The following is a 17311-nucleotide window of genomic DNA, read 5'->3' as shown; positions in this document are numbered from 1 at the left end:
ATTAGCTTGATGAAGCAGAGTGTGCACAAGGGTTCAAGCGCACCCTCGGCTCTGATGTAGCAGAGCCGAGGCTGCACAAGGGTTCAAGCGCACCCTCGGCTCTGATGTAGCAGAGCCGAGGGTGCACTTGAACCCTTGTGCAGCCTCGGCTCTGCTACATCAGAGCCGAGGGTGCGCTTGAACCCTTGTGCACCCTCGGCTCTGCTACATCAGAGCCGAGGGTGCGCTTGAACCCTTGTGCACACTCTGCTTCATCAAGCTAATAGAATGCATTGGCCAGCGCTGATTGGCCAATGCATTCTATTAGCCCGATGAAGTAGAGCTGAATGTGTGTGCTAAGCACACACATTCAGCACTGCTTCATCACGCCAATACAATGCATTAGCCAGTGCTGATTGGCCAGAGTACGGAATTCGGCCAATTAGCGCTGGCTCTGCTGGAGGAGGCGGAGTCTAAGGTCGGACCTGAATGGAGACTGGTGTGGAGCGATCTTAGACTCCGCCTCCTCCAGCAGAGCCAGCGCTGATTGGTCGAGTTCCGTACTCTGGCCAATCAGCGCTGGCCAATGCATTCTATTAGCCCGATGAAGTAGAGCTGAATGTGTGTGCTTAGCACACACATTCAGCTCTACTTCATCGGGCTAATAGAATGCATTGGCCAATCAGCGCTGGCCAATGCATTCTATTAGCGTGAACTGAGTTTGCACAGGGGTTCTAGTGCACCCTCGGCTCTGCTACATCAGATTGCTACATCTGATGTAGCAGTGCCGAGTGTGCATCAGATGTGTAGTTGAGCAAAACTGACTCAGCACTGCTAAGTCTCTGCATTCGCATAGGAATGCATTGGCCAGCCTTCGGCCAATCAGCGCTGGCTCTGCCGGAGGAGGCGGAGTCTAAGGTCGGACCTGAATGGAGACTGGTGTGGAGCGATCTTAGACTCCGCCTCCTCCAGCAGAGCCAGCGCTGATTGGTCGAGTTCCGTACTCTGGCCAATCAGCACTGGCCAATGCATTTCTATGGGGAAAAGTTAGCTTGCGAAAATCGCAAACTGACAGGGATTTCCATGAAATAAAGTGACTTTTATGCCCCCAGACATGCTTCCCCTGCTGTCCCAGTGTCATTCCAGGGTGTTGGTATCATTTCCTGGGGTGTCATAGTGGACTTGGTGACCCTCCAGACACGAATTTGGGTTTCCCCCTTAACGAGTATATGTTCCCCATAGACTATAATGGGGTTCGAAACCCATTCGAACACTCGAACAGTGAGCGGCTGTTCGAATCGAATTTCGAACCTCGAACATTTTAGTGTTCGCTCATCTCTAGTAAATAAGTCTTCTCTAGTAGAATAAAGAGCCCAGTAGCACAAGACAATCACAGGCACATGACTGAACATCAGCAACATTTAAGTACCGTACCTAAACCCTTAATTGGAAGATGAGACAGCTCTCTTATTGAGTCTGTGTCTTAACTTTCTCTAACGCTGTGCAGGTCAAGCAGAGTTTGTTTAGTGGTCATGGAAACCTTCACAAGAGGCTTATCTTATACATGTATGTCACTACTCAGTGAATGAGAATTGTAGCCTGTCAAGGATTTTGATAGCATTTTTCAATATTCTAATGAATTGTTTTAATAAGAAATTGGACTATTTAATGAGATAATGTAAAGATGGACAAAACCATTGGAATAACTTGGAATTGTAAGGCAAAATTCATTACAGTATGTGGCCTTAGCCTAAAAAATACTCTAAAAATATAGCAGATTTACCAATTGTCATTTTGGCTTGTCAGTGTTCTTTCGACTTTTGGCTCTCAGACCTTCATTAATAAGACACTCAGTAGAGGAACATCATGGTGTAATCAGCAGTGTAGAGAGGGCTTTTAGCATTTTCTGGATGCAACAGGCACATAACAGCATATCACAAATCAACCAGGCGGATTATCTGAATGTCACAGACCAGTAACTGCATCAAATTATACAGCGCAGAGTGAGATGAAATCTTGCAGGTACTGAAGTGTTTGGATGGTTGAAAATAAAACACAAATCATTAGGCATGAAAGGGAAGATATAGCTTATTTGTGTTTTTGTTTTAACTAGGCTACAATAATACGAAAGCAAATCCTTGTAAATGTTGTAGAATTCATGTAATAATTGGTGATTTACATGCCCCCGAAAAAGGTAATTGCTTAAGTAAAAAGGTTTGAGGAAATCACATTATTGATGCATATTGTTTAGAATCTATGTCTTAAAAGTTGCAATTTCCTACATTTATGATTGGATTGAATTCTTGGATTGGATTGGACTTCTTTGAGAGACAGGGCCAGGGGGCTATGCTGAAATCTCACTTGGCCCTGTGTTCTCACATTCTTGTCATCTTATTAGAGATTGGTGAACATTAGAGATGGCCGAACCTATTCGTACCAAGCTGGGTTCCACCTGAATACTCTATATTGTCAGTTCTTTATGAAACCAAACAAATGGAGGTTAGTCTTGGGTGAACTAAAATGGCTGCAACATCATACTCTAGGATCCAACCCAATTTGTCATAACAAAAATGAATCATGGGACCCAAGCCACGCAAACCCAAAATGAAATAATTACTAGGAGGTTCGCCCATCTCTAGTGAATATCAATTATGTCTACTTCATAAAACACTGTATGTGATGACATTGTCCTGTTTATCTCTTTATCACATTATTTGATATTTTGTTCCCCACGTAGTCTTGACATAACCTATAGAGTACATTAAAGATGACAAACTATTACCTTATCAGGGTCTCTATTTACTGTGACACCAAGAACAGAGTTCTTGCATGAGTAGGAGGGTAAATTGGCCTGGTACCCTTTGCTGATTTAATGGTGGACATAGCAACACCAAAAGCATTGCACCATAGTGGCTATGTGTGGGATCTGAGCTGTATCCTTAAAGTATAAAATAACTTTTCCTAACTGAATAGTATAGTTGAATATAAAAAACTTTGTAATATATCTTCTTAAAGAAATATGCTTCATTCTCCTCAGTTCAACCTGACCCCTTGGGGAATTTGTAGTGTTGTGCGTAGTCCTTCAGGCTCTAGCAGGGACTGTCTATATTACTGCTACCATATCATTGGTCATTGATTCAAAAATAAGCACTCAGGGTAAGTTCACACTGAGTTTTTTGGCAGCGGATTTTGACGCGGAATCCACCTCAACATCCTCTGCCAAAACCGGTTCCCATTGACTTCAATGGGAGCAATTTATTGCCGATTTTTGTTGAATCTGCCGTGGTGCGACACTCCCCTCCCAACTAGGCCCATTCATTTGGACCTAATCCGGTGCAGAATGCTGCGACTGGATGCCAGTGCACTTCACCCACATCCAGTCATGGCTAGCCGTTTTTGGTCCAAAAATCCCCACGTGAACTTACCCTAAGTGTGTAAGAAAAGTGACCACAACCATACAGTTTGGCTCAAAGCCTTCACTGATATAGGGTAGACTGTCAATCACTATATGTAGATAGGGTACTCAGGACTCTCAATGTCTCTCCAAGGAGTCCTCTCATAATATACTCTGATTTTTAATCAGAAATCCTTATAATACAGTTCAGATCTATATACCACATAGCTCTAATTGTTTTTTTCTTTAAATGTAGATTGTGAGCCCCATATAGGGATCACAATGTACTTTTTTTTTTTTTAAATCTTTTCATTTAAGTATGTCTTTGTAGAATGGGAGGAAATCCACACAAACACGGGTAGAACATACAACTGCAGATGTTGCTCCTGGGGGGATTTGAACCCATGACTCAAGTACTGCAAGGCTGCAGTGCTAACCACTGAGCCATCGTGTTGCCCCTCACATAGCTCTAATTGTATCACTCAGTAAAAGAGAAAAAAATTCACATACCTGGTTCACTTTAATCTGTTTCTTTCAGCAATGACTGGCCATCACAACCGCATAACTTGTCAGGTAATGGCGTAGAACTGGTAAACAAGGAATCAGTAGAGATGGGGGTATGGGAATTGCATAAAGTAAATAAGTATATTGCAGATTGTTTTCCCACTTGAGGTATATAAAACCTTATCTATAAATCATGACAAGTAGCAGAAGATAGGGAATAAGACCCGCTTTGTAACTGTGCTACAATTATAATGCACCGGGACCGCGTTAACTTTAACATAGTAAATGTTTCATTGAAATTGAGTTTTTCCTGCTAAACTCGGCGCCTGTTCATTAAATGACTACATGTTTATAATTCTCTCCTGGCTTATGATATTGATTAGTAAATTATTTATTCTAAAGGTACTACTAATGCATTTTCTGCTCCAGTAAATGAATCTTATTGACGGTCGTGTAAGTCATATTTTCATCCAACTAATTATTTTATTTCTGACAGGAGTAATTAATTTTTTTTTTTTTCAAAGAAAAATAATTCAAGAGGAATCCTAAGACAGCCAATCCTTAGTCATACTTATCAGAGGAGAGCAGTCGGCTGACTCACAGGGATAATATTGGAGGGTTAATATACAAGAAAAGAACAGGAGTGAGAAAGTATTGAAGTATTAAGCTCCCGTTACTTTACCTATATACAATGTATTCTTTATTCTAAAAATCTGTAGCCCTCTATGGCACAATGTATGGTGCACAAGGCAATCTATCACCGATAATATTTTACTTGGTATGAATAATGACAAAGTGTACTGTGAATTATCAATCTGTCACCAGAATCCAGCATATCTACCCAATTGTAACATCTCTGCCTGTTCGGGCCTCTGCGCCACCCTCTGCTCGCATGCTGCGGCACAGGAGGCGGGTGCAGTTTGATAATTTGCTTAAAGTTTTTAGTTGCACTGTGTGAACACGGCTCTAGTTCTGTAATTGGATTTGCACCACACCCGTCTTCTGCCCTTGTTGCCTCTGTCCATTCAGTGGTTTGATTTTGTCTTGCCTGGGATTGACAGCCTGCCTTCCTGTCAGGTTCAGGGCAGGTTCTTCCTCCCCTATTTAGTCTTGGCTCACAGTCACACTGGTGCCGGTTATTGCCTCTTGTTTGCTGGTTTCCCTTGCTGTTCTATCCTTGACCTCTGGCTTCCCTACTGATTATTCTTTTGGACTCTGATTTGGCACTGCATTTCTCAACTGTTACCGAACCCTGGCTAGCTGACCTCCCTTTGTTGTTGTTCGTCTTGTCTGCGTTTTGTGTTTCACGTATTTAGGGAGGGACTGTCTTCGTGGTTGCCACCTATTACCTAGGATAGGGTCTGGCAATAGGAAGGAAAAGAGGGGGGCTTCAGCTTAGGGCTCACTTTCCCTTGTGCCCCTTCCTCCAGGGTTCGCCAGCAGCTTCTGGGGAATTATCATCTGCTATTCCCTAACACCAATATTGCAGATACATAGGTTATGGTTATCAGATAACATGTTCCTCTTATGACTCTTTGCCTCCATTGCTGCGTTATCACCATTTTTGATTATGCAAAATAGCTCTTAGGGCCCCCCTACCTCATCCTTACAGCAAATTCTTGATAGTGATGGTTACGGGTGGTAAGGAGTTTAATCATCCTTAGTGTGGTTAGGGTAATCTGTGGGTCTCTTTGGTTTATGGGCCAGATGGAAGCTACAATCTCAGTACTGATGCCAGTGCTTATGGGACACCTAAGGCTCCTGAGCCTGGTGTAACTGCAACCTCTATACCCCCTCAAGTTACACCCCTGTCTTCTTCCAATTCAGTTTGCATGTTATGATCCTCCAGGGTGGGGCAATCAAGAGCCCATTTTTCATGGACGAACATTGATACCATCAAGGACATTCAAATTTGTGCTATGGAGCCCCTTCTCTTTAGTGTGATCCTCTAGGGGAGAACACTATTAGTCAGTGATCAGTGGTATTGACTTATTGACTTCTGATTTGAGGAAGTCTAAACTGCAGTATGGTGCAATGCAAAGTTAGAAGTAGAACCAGCAGCCATGTTTTCTTCACATGACCCTGTAATGATTAATGACATCTGAATGACACATTGTTATATTGAGGATAACAAACCATATAAACTTAGTAATAAAATCTAGCCAACAGTGAAGTACAGTAATTAAAATAATATACATTATTAATTTAAAACTAAATCATGAATCTCCGAGCTGACACTTAGCCTTTACGTCAACCTCAGCAAAGTAAGGTAAGAACTTCTTCTCTAATTGCTTTCTCTTTGGAAAAGTTCATTGAAGGTCAATTTTTATTATAAATATGATACCTAACGTTGAATGCGCCTCAGATTATTTAGTGCGCCATGCGACACTAAATGTAGTAATAAATTGTAGCCTTTACCATGAACACTAATGAGCAAAACAACCCTATCTTTAGGGAGAAAAAACGAAAAAGACGTCGCTGTAATAGAACATGTGTTGCTGATTCTGGAACTTCTAACAGCCAGTACAAAAATTTGTGCAGTCGAGGTAATGATACTAATGCTTCAAATAAAATACTGGAAAGTGGCAGGCCCTGGAGGAAACTATTAATTTTATAATACATATTCATGGAAAAGTTGGCTTCGCTTTTAGAAAAGTTAGCATTTATACAAACATGAATATTTTTCTAAAAAAAAAAAAATTCTTTAAAGTTCAAATAGAAATCAGTTTATAATTTACTGTTAAGAAACATTCCAAGTAAATATCAAACTTTAACACCGTGGCATTTTTTGGCACAACATTATGAATATCTTATTATTTCTTAAAGGCATATTCCCATCATATTTAAAACTCTAACTTCAAAATGCATCGCTTTATCTATCTTGCTCCTTTTGTATTATACTGCTGGTTACATCATAAAAGTATTTACAGTTTGTTGTCTAGGTTTCAGGCCACATCTGCTATCTCGCAGGAGTGGCTGTTCTGCTGGCTTCAGTACTGGTTTCTTGTTACCTCTATTCTCTTCCCTATGACTGATGGCTATTGGAGCCTTATGTGATCTCTGCAAAGTGCATCTAGCTGCTGAGTCCTGACAAGGAAAGAACAGTGCTTCTGTTATCTCTACATGTAAATTCAGGGATATCTGTGCAGTTTAGAACAACCATGGTCTATGGATATGCTAGTGTCCAAACTAAGGTCAAACCAAAAGACAAAAATTCCATGGATGAGAGACAAAATCCAGAGTAAAAACAATGGATTAGACACAGGCTAGAATCAGGAACTGATACACAATGCAATATTCAGTAGGTCACTGCACGCTTTAGGCCAGGAACCTACGTGTCATTAACGCCACATTTTTTAATGTGGTGGTGAAATTACAGTATTTACGCTATGTGGCATAAGGACAGGACCTGGGATTCTAGTGAGTCACATCCACAAATTTTGAAAAATATATGCAGTGGAAATACTGCAATTTTCAAAACCATTGAGATTTTGAAAATCGCAGCATGTAAATGTCAATGGAAATGTTGGGAGTTTTCCTACAGTTATAATGGAAGCAGAAAGTCAGCAGAGGAAAACTTTTTGCAGACTTTTTGTGAAAAGCGTTACATCAAAAACCGCACTTATATCTGAAATGGGCTGCAAGCATAAATTAGAGTCACAGCAATTATTTGCCACAACAACATAGCGTACTTGCTACTGGGTTACAGCAGAGCATCAATAGAGCAGGGAGAGGTATGAAACATCTCAACAGGACGTGTGTCCAATACAGACATGACGGGTAGAAGCTTTTTTGGACCATCTTTCTATATAACTATGTGTTGTCACTTCTCTTTTATTCACCCCAGAACCTAAGTAATTAGTTTTATTGGCATTTTCTTCCTTTGTTTTTGAACTATACCAGAAGAAACTCAGATCGAAGGGCTACATGCTGTATATGTGAATGAGCCCTTCGGAGTGGGGGAGGGGGGTTGTAAAATTACTTCCATTACTTTAAAATTTTGGTTTCTAAAATAAAAAGTTACTATATGATATGCTTTTTAGTTAGCTTGATATAGTATATACTAATAGGCAAAATAATAGCAAACACTACAATAGTCAATTCTTAGAACTATCACCATTTGTATGTTTGCTTGGTTTCATAAACCCCCTACCCTCCAGTTGCCGGTATTTCACATGAATGTATTTGTATACCATGCATCTACCATGCTCTTGTTCAATGGTATACTAGTTTTGTAATCAGGGCTTGAACATGCGGTACCTTAGCAGTCTATGTTCCCGCATATCAAACCACAGTATTAATACACAGTAATGGCACCTCTTTGTCTAGTTTATATCTATACAGTGTAACCACATATCTTGGCTCAACTGCCTAATAGAGATGAACAAACAGTAAAATGTTCAAGGTTCGATATTTTTTTTCGAGTAGCCCCTCAATATTCGACTACTTGAATTGAATATCAAACCCTATTATAGTCTATGGGGGGAAAATGCTCATTTCAGGGGTAGGCAACATACGATCAAATTATACTTACCAAGTCCACGAGTGAGGGTCGGGCTGGATCCTCTGAGAAGTCTTCTCCTTGCAGCGTCCCCGCGGTATCTTCCAGCTCTGAATTCACTCTACCAGGTATCGGGCCTGGGCAGAGCCGACTGCGCATGCCCGCACTACAAGCGGACATGCGCAGTCGGCTCTGCCGAGGCCCGATGCCTGGCAGAGTGAATTCAGAGCCGGAAGACGCCACAGGGAAGCTGCACGGAGAAGACTTCTAAAGGTAGGAGAAGAACCAGCGTTGATTGGCCGACTGTATAGCATTCGGCCAATCAATGCTGGTTCTGCATTGAACTTTTCCATTTGAGTAGCGAGTGGTACTCAATCAAGTATGAGTATTTCGAATAATGTAGTATTCGATCGAATACCTACTCGATCGAGTACTACTTGCTCATCTCTACTGCCTAACACTGTTAGCTCCAATTAATTCTTAGTACCAAGCTGACTTTCTATAGGAGAGCTAACAGTGTTAGACAGTTGAGCCAAGATATGTGGTTACACTGTATAGATATAAACTAGAGAAAGAGGTGCCATTACTGTGTAGTAATACTGTGCTTTGACATGCAGGAACATAGATTGCTAAGGTACCGCATGTTCAAGCCCTGATTACAAAACTAGTATATCATTGAACAAGAGCATGGTAGATGCATGGTATACAAATACATTCATGTGAAATACCGGCGACTGGAGGGTAGGGGGTTTATGAAACTACAATAGTCAAAGTCAAATATTTGCAGCAAAAAAATTGTGTGTATTACTTATGATGATTTACTATTGAAATCTATTGAGTCTTTTACTATTAGTAATCCTTTATGTGTAGGAGGAAATTCAAAGTTGTATGACACATGTGGATTTGGAAATGCATTTGTCATGGTTTTTAATTATAAACAAGAACTTGCAGAATAATTGCCAAATACTTTGTTTTCTAAATTTATTTCTATTTTTCTAAGACATATTGAATATTTGATATATGTGGAAATGTATTCAGTTCCATTACATAATGCATACAGTTGTTTTCCAATATAGATAAACACACTAGGAATAATTTACTAAAATATTTAGCTCAGAAAACTGTCCTAGGGTGGCCCATCTGTGGCACATGGGCCCGACTTGTTCCTTTTCCTGCTCATCATTTTTAAAGGCAGTGGGCAGAACAAGGCAGGCATCAATATGGGCCTCATAACTAGGGTTGAGCGATCGGGATTGGAAAAGATCGGATCCCAATCGGTGATCGAGTAAATTTCCCGATGGTGATCGGGTTTCGATCCCGCCTAAAAATATCTTGATGGGAATTCCAATCCTGATCGTTCAAACCACTTACCTGCAAAAAACTGCTGCCGCTCCCCGGGGCTATTGTTCTCTGTCCTCTCCTCTCTTTCACAAGCCAGTAAAGCGACATGCATGCCCCAGCCACTCTAGGCTAGTGTTACTGATGCTGGGAGTAGGCAAGGCTTTTTGTGGCTTAGGAGAGTATGGGCAGGTACAGGGAGGGGAGACGTGAGTGATACCTCATTGGCAAAGTAATAGACAGAGACAGGAAAACTGTGTCTTCCCTTGCTTCATATTATCCTACTCCCACCACACAAGCATGATCAACTCGGACACTCTAAAGATGGAAAATCACTCCCAGACAGTTTGATGGTTTATCACACAAAAAGATTTGGCATATTGAATTCCACAAGCCTGTTCATTGTACTCCAAAATCTACCATCAGACACCCATACACAATGGACAGTTGACATGTCCCACTGAAATCAATGCTGACATTATTTTATTGCACAAGGGCAAGTAAAAAGTAATGCTGTTAATCTTTCCTATAAGTTGTGGAGAACAGATGAGTCTTTTGTATAACATGGCGGGATTCATGATGGCAGATACAGTGGGGCAAAAAAGTATTTAGTCAGTCACCAATAGTGCAAGTTCTACCACTTAAAAAGATGAGAGGCATCTGTAATTTACATCATAGGTAGACCTCAACTATCAGAGACAAAATGAGAAAACAAATCCAGAAAATCACATTGTCTGATTTTGTAAGAATTTATTTGTAAATTATGGTGGAAAATAAGTATTTGGTCAGTAACAAAATTTCATCTCAATACTTTGTTATATATCCTTTGTTGGCAATGACAGAGGTCAAACGTTTTCTGTAAGTCTTCACAAGGTTGGCACACACTGTTGTTGGTATGTTGGCCCATTCCTCCATGCAGATCTCCTCTAGAGCAGTGATGTTTTGGGGCTGTCGCTTGGCAACATGGACTTTCAACTCCCTCCAAAGGTTTTCTATAGGGTTGAGATCTGGAGACTGGCTAGGCCACTCCAGGACCTTGAAATGCTTCTTACAAAGCCACTCCTTCGTTGCCCTGGTGGTGTGCTTTGGATCATTGTCATGTTGAAATACCCAGCCACGTTTCATCTTCAATGCCCTTGCTGATGGAAGGATGTTTGCACTCAAAATCTCACGATACATGGCCCCATTCATTCTTTCATGTACCCGGATCAGTCGTCCTGGCCCCTTTGCAGAGAAACAGCCCCAAAGCATGATGTTTCCACCCCCATGCTTTACAGTAGGTATGGTGTTTGATGGATGCAACTCAGTATTCTTTTTCCTCCAAACACGAAAAGTTGTGTTTCTACCAAACAGTTCCAGTTTGGTTTCATCAGACCATAGGACATTCTCCCAATACTCTTCTGGATCATCCAAATGCTCTCTAGCAAACTTCAGATGGGCCCGGACATATACTGGCTTAAGCAGTGGGACACGGCTGGCACTGCAGGATCTGAGTCCCTGGCGGCGTAGTGTGTTACTGATAGTAGGCTTTGTTACATTGGTCCCAGCTCTCTGCAGTTCATTCACTAGGTCCCCCCGCGTGGTTCTGGGATTTTTGCTCACCGTTCTTGTGATCATTTTGACCCCACGGGGTGAGATTTTGCGTGGAGCCCCAGATCGAGGGAGATTATCAGTGGTCTTGTATGTCTAACATTTTCTAATTATTGCTCCCACAGTTGATTTCTTCAATCCAAGCAGATTGCCTATTGCAGACTCAGTCTTCCCAGCCTGGTGCAGGGCTACAATTTTGCTTCTGGTGTCCTTTGACAGCTCTTTGGTCTTCACCATAGTGGAGTTTGGAGTCTGACTGTTTGAGGGTGTGCACAGGTGTCTTTTTATACTGATAACAAGTTTAAACAGGTGCCATTACTACAGGTAATGAGTGGAGGAAAGAGGAGACTCTTAAAGAAGAAGTTACAGGTCTGTGAGAGCCAGAAATCTTGATTGTTTGTAGATGACCAAATACTTATTTTCCACCATAATTTGCAAATAAATTCTTACAAAATCAGACAATGTGATTTTCTGGATTTATTTTCTCATTTTGTCTCTCATAGTTGAGGGCCACCTATGATGTAAATTACAGATGCCTCTCATCTTTTTAAGTAGTGGAACTTGCACTATTGGTGACTGACTAAATACTTTTTTGCCCCACAAGACCCACAAGACCCAACTATCTTAAGATGGTGTAGTTGAGGGACAAGATCAAAAAGCAATTACCAGCTTTAAGTCACTTCTACGTTATATTTCAAGTAGTTCTATTGGCTACAACATTTCTGTGTACTTAACATTTAAAAATGTATGGCTTGTAATAATACACGTTATTTATCATTATGTTAATTTTTTTTCCCCTTTCTTTCAGGTTGTGTGGAGGAAACTTGGAGATGCTGCAGGTTCATGTCCTGGAATTAGACATCTTTCCGGCAATCAGTACAAAGGACCAATGTAGAGCAAAATGGATATTGTCCGAGCCCTTGTGAAAACAGAACAACCTTAAAATGATAACGTTTCTATTTAAATAAAAATGTAGAAAAAAAATACTTACAAATGCTAAGCCCCAGACATAATGATGTGTCTGAACTTATCACTGTATAGATGGATGACATGGCACAACCTTACAATAATAAGTTAAGCTCAATGATGTTCTTTGAAGTAAAAAGAATATACACTTCTTATTAGCACATACTATAAATATCTTCTAATGGCACACTTGTTGAAAACCAAAAAAAAAAAAAAGCTAAAACTTTATTTATAAAAATATGTTTCTGTCCAGTAAATTAAACATATTGATATAGCGTATGAAGTCTTACCATAATAAAGGTTTTAAAAAAAGTTATTGTAGCACAACAATAATGTTTGAGTATTCTATATAGTAATGGAAATTGGTAATTTTGACGTATTTAAAATATGAGATAAAAGTATTGGTTTCTTATTTATACTGTACAACATAGAATATTATTATCATACCAGGCATCTGGGGTTCATCTCCTATAGTATTACCGTATCTATAATGAAATTTAATATCTCCCCCATCCTACTCCATTATAAAAGCTTTTGAAATTATATAATAAAGAGACTTCCTTTTATTCCTACCTATATCCTCATTGGAAAAATGGTGCTGCACAATCATACATGGGCATGCCTAAGTGCTCTAGCTTCTATTATTTTCATTTTTTATATTGTTTATTTCTGTATTTCTTAGAATTATTATTTATGTATTTATTTCATTATTTCTGTACTTATTTATTTTTCTATTTCTAATGTATTTCCTGGTTAGTCGTATGTAGAGGTGCTAATATCATGCTGATTCTTTTCAGGGAATAAGATAAGTTAAAGGTACACATGATAATAAATTTAATTACAATGAAAAAAAGCTTTTGATATAATTTACATGATTTCAGATAACCAACGGGACCACTCTAGACTTAGACTCCGATGTACATTATAATTTCAGAATTTAAATTTCAAAAATTCGAAATTGTATCGGCAATTTCTATCTTTTTAAATTTTAAGTTTGTTTTATAAGTTGGAAAATAAATCTAAAATTGCACTGCGTTTATGAAACTCAAGCTTATCCTGCATATCGTTCATTGAAAGAAAGATTTTCAATTATTCAAAGCATGACTTTCCATTATTGAACTGCTAGATGCTTTTAATCAGATTGCTTGAGTATTGACCAAAAGGTGCCATAGATGTGTGTAGTTGGATTTCTTCATATGTTAAAATCATTAGGTTGTGTGTAGTTAAATGCTTTGATAGATGTTTGATGTGTTCGAACTGCTACGATAGTTTCTTGTATGAATGTGCAACAGGCTTGTCGAAATATATAGTTGCTTATTTTTTCACTTTAAGTATGTAATAGGAATGCAACAATTTTCTATTTTGTGGAATATAATATGAATATATCTTGACATATTTAAAACATGTTTTCAGTATTCTATGTTTTATGAAATTAAAACATATTTGTAATGTAGAATTAAAATGTTATATCTTATAATGAAAATTTTATATGGCATCTATCTGAAAAAAAAGAACACTGCTTGTAAGAAGTCTATGGGGACACTATCACCCACCAGATACCCACCGATCAAAAGTATCAGTTTTAACATTTTTACTGTATCATGGCACTGTGGTAGGTAAGCAAATGATATGGTCCTTTTACCCTAAAAAGATGACTTCAGAGGGCTCACATGCTTTATGACTGCATTATTTCAAAGAAATGGTTGTGTGAGTAGAATTTAACAAGTCAGTCCCCTTAAGGCATTCTTTTGCTTAATTTGAATACCAAGAAGCAATAAAAGCAGTATCCAGACAAATAAGGTTTTCTCTGATGATAGATGCCCTTTAAGGGTATATTGATATGGAGTTTTTTGCAGGCAGTTTATGACACGGAATACGCCTCAAAATCCGCCTGCAAAAAGAACTCCCATTCATTTCAATGAGAGTCCCTCGCTATTTGTCCCACTAACGATTGTTTTCAGCTAGTGGGAAAAAGAAGCGACATGCCCTATCTTCCCACCGATTCCGCGGCTCGAGACTCCCTCCTAATTAGACACATTCATTCAAGTCTAATCAGGCAATGTACTGCATTGGCATCCCATTGCCGCTAGCCACGAAGTCACACGGCAGAAAAGGTTTCCACCATCTGAAAATACCCTAAGACTCTACTACTGTCTAATACAAAGCCCCAAACCATTTTATTGTTTGAAACCGAAATTCTGTTATTTTCTCCCTGACATTAACTCAACTATGAATCCTTACCTTAGCTCGAATGTGGTTAAGGACTTAAATTTCTCTTGAAACCCGCTAGATACAATAATACAATATTACAACATGATAGAGAAATCCTTAACAGGCAGCAGTTCACAACACTGTCCTCATAGAAGTAAGATAGACATCTTGTGACAGAGTATCCTGAAAATGGGTTTAGAAAACCTGGTCATCTTGTGACACATATGTGCACCTATCTCCAGCTGTAAGAATTCAGATAAAGAAGGACATAACTGTAGTCAGTTATTTGCCATCAATCATATTGTGTAGGTACTTAGATTACAGAAGTATCAATGTCAAATGATACCTTGGGGAACACAAATCCCTCCTGCAACATGAAAAGTCATTGAGGTTGGTGGTCAATAAAGTAATTGTGCAGATATATATATATATATATATATATATATATATATATATATATATATATATATATCTTTCCATATACATATGGTTATTATTTAAAATGAATATAGAATTGCACAGTATGTAATCATGAGATAGACTTGTGATATCATTTGCAGATGGGCCAATATAGAGCTTCGGTCACTATATTTACCCTGTGGCCAGTTCACTAGTTCATTAATTCATCATAACTTGCTAATTTTGTCCCAAGTTAAATAGACTTTAATCTACATATCAAAGGCCTACATCTTCTATTAGGCCCCAGGAGATAGCATGCCCATTCTGGGTGAATGCCTTATTTGAATGGATGGTGGCAATCTGTACAGGAATTTCCCACAGTCTCTACAACATTCCCAAGCAAGAGCACTTGGAAATAACTCAATGATCATGAAAAGGACATTGGGTGCACAAAAAAGCAACAAGTCCTCCTTTCCAACACTAAGGTGGCATTAACCTGCACTTAGAGTGGTTTTATTTTATTACTTTGTTGCGGAGCCCCTTGACTTGTGTGTATGCTCTGGCACAAATTACAAGCAACTTCTGTAAATGCAATGTAGCGCAGGACACTGTTTTATAACATATATTTATTGTGTTTTAAAAGCAATTTTTCTGAAAATTGTTTCTCAAACTTGACGCAGTGTTAACGACATCATCACATAATTGTTGCAATTATCTTAATAAATTAATTAAAATGTTCCTGCAACTGGAAAACTGACTTTCAAAATATCACAACTTTACACATTTACGTAACTTTTTCAGTTTTATCATTTAATGTTGTTCTTACATTAAATTAAAGTAAAAACTCTTTGAGATAACCTCTCAAAAACAATGCAAAATTATTGTCTAGAAGGTTGGTTCTCTCCAACAAGAAGCCAATGTGTTTAGTATTACTGGATACTGAAAATCAGTCACATGACAATTAGTTATAGATCGGAGATGATCTTATGAAAAAGAGAGTCTTCCAAACATGAATTATAATCTTCTGTTTTAATTTTAAAATAGAACATATTTTAATTTTGAGTTGATGATAAATGTAAATCTAATTTCTGTAGTTTTAATTCCTATATTTTGAGTGTAGGTAGACACTCCAAGTTGTAAATGACTTTGCGTGTACCATTATGTATATGGTTAGCTTAAATAGTTTACACAATTATAAATATTATGTGGAGAATGTGGAGAGCTCAGCAGAAGCAGTGGTGCGGACCCAAACAGTCAAGACAGGGACACAAAATATGCAGCAAACCAGAGGGCCACACAGTGGTTCAGTGGTAAGCACTGCAGCCTTGCAGTGCTGAAGTCCTGGGTTTGAATCCCGCCAGGAACAACATCTGCAAGGAGTTTGTATGTTCTCCCCAAGTTTGTGTGGATTTCCTCCCATTCTACAAAAACATACTGATAGGGGAAAAAAAATGTACATTGTGATCCCTATATGGGGCTCACAATCTACATTAAAAAAAAAAAAATGCAGCAAACTGGTTTATTTATAAAAAATAAAAAAAACAAGACACTAAATAAACCTTGACTTCAGGCACACAATCAGCAAAACAAAATACAGCCTTAACTTCAGGCTAAAACCAAACAAAACCTGCTTGTCTGAGCGCTAACTAAACAAATTGTACGTGTGGCTTGCTACCCAACCACATGGTTAAACAGAGGCTATGATCCACACCGGTTTCTCACTAGATAACAGGGTGTTGGGACAGAACCCGGCTCCTCCACTCTCCTCCTGGAACTGCCCTGGGGGAGAGTGGATTGCAGGCTTCTATACAGCTTCCAGAAGACAAATCAGCTGATTGGAGCAGGGTCTGGGTGTCAAACCCCACTGATCTAATACTGTTGCCCTATCCTGAGGATGAGGAGTATAATCTCTAGAGAAAACCAGTAGCTCCCCTACAGGAGAAGTGAAGCATTACACAGCTCTGAATAAAATCAATGAGTTTGTCCTATAATGGAATTTCACATGATGTAAATAATACAATTCATACACATTTTAAGCAAGTAGACTTACAAATTGTAAGAATTATGTCTCTGTAGAATATTTTTTGTACATGGCTCATTTATTCTAGAATAATAATTAGAAAACATAGAAATAATGTGATAAAGCCTCACTAGTTAACTATTTATTAGCCTAAAATATTTATGGAGTTATTCCAGGAATAAGTTTACAGTTAAAAAGTATATATTTTCACATGCAGTAATATTTTCGCACACTATACTGACAGGCTAAATGTGGTATTCTACAGGCTGTTTAATATTAACTAGGGTTGAGTGATCGGGATCGGAAAAGATCGTATTCCGATTGGTGATCGAGTAAATTTCACGATCATGATCGGAATTCCGAATCTGATCTTTTTAGGTGGGATTGAGGTCGGAGGTTATTTCCCACA

At 39.0% G+C, this 17311-nt stretch overlaps 1 protein-coding gene across 1 annotated transcript in view; it reads left to right on the top strand.

Annotated features, from left to right (window-relative positions):
* Window positions 1-13125, top strand: part of CCDC85A (coiled-coil domain containing 85A) — a 226023-nt gene extending 212898 nt beyond the window's left edge. The window contains exon 3 of the mRNA XM_075267595.1: window positions 12115-13125. Within this exon, the coding sequence (XP_075123696.1) occupies window positions 12115-12164 (50 nt within the window). The 3' untranslated portion in view covers window positions 12165-13125. The remainder of the gene's footprint in view (window positions 1-12114) is intronic.
* Window positions 13126-17311: the final 4186 nt, after the last annotated feature.

This window comes from Leptodactylus fuscus, chromosome 3 (genome assembly GCF_031893055.1).
Source record: "Leptodactylus fuscus isolate aLepFus1 chromosome 3, aLepFus1.hap2, whole genome shotgun sequence".
Lineage (NCBI taxonomy): Eukaryota > Metazoa > Chordata > Amphibia > Anura > Leptodactylidae > Leptodactylus > Leptodactylus fuscus.
Note: the sequence above shows the minus strand (reverse complement) of the source record. Positions and strands in the feature narration are given on the sequence as shown.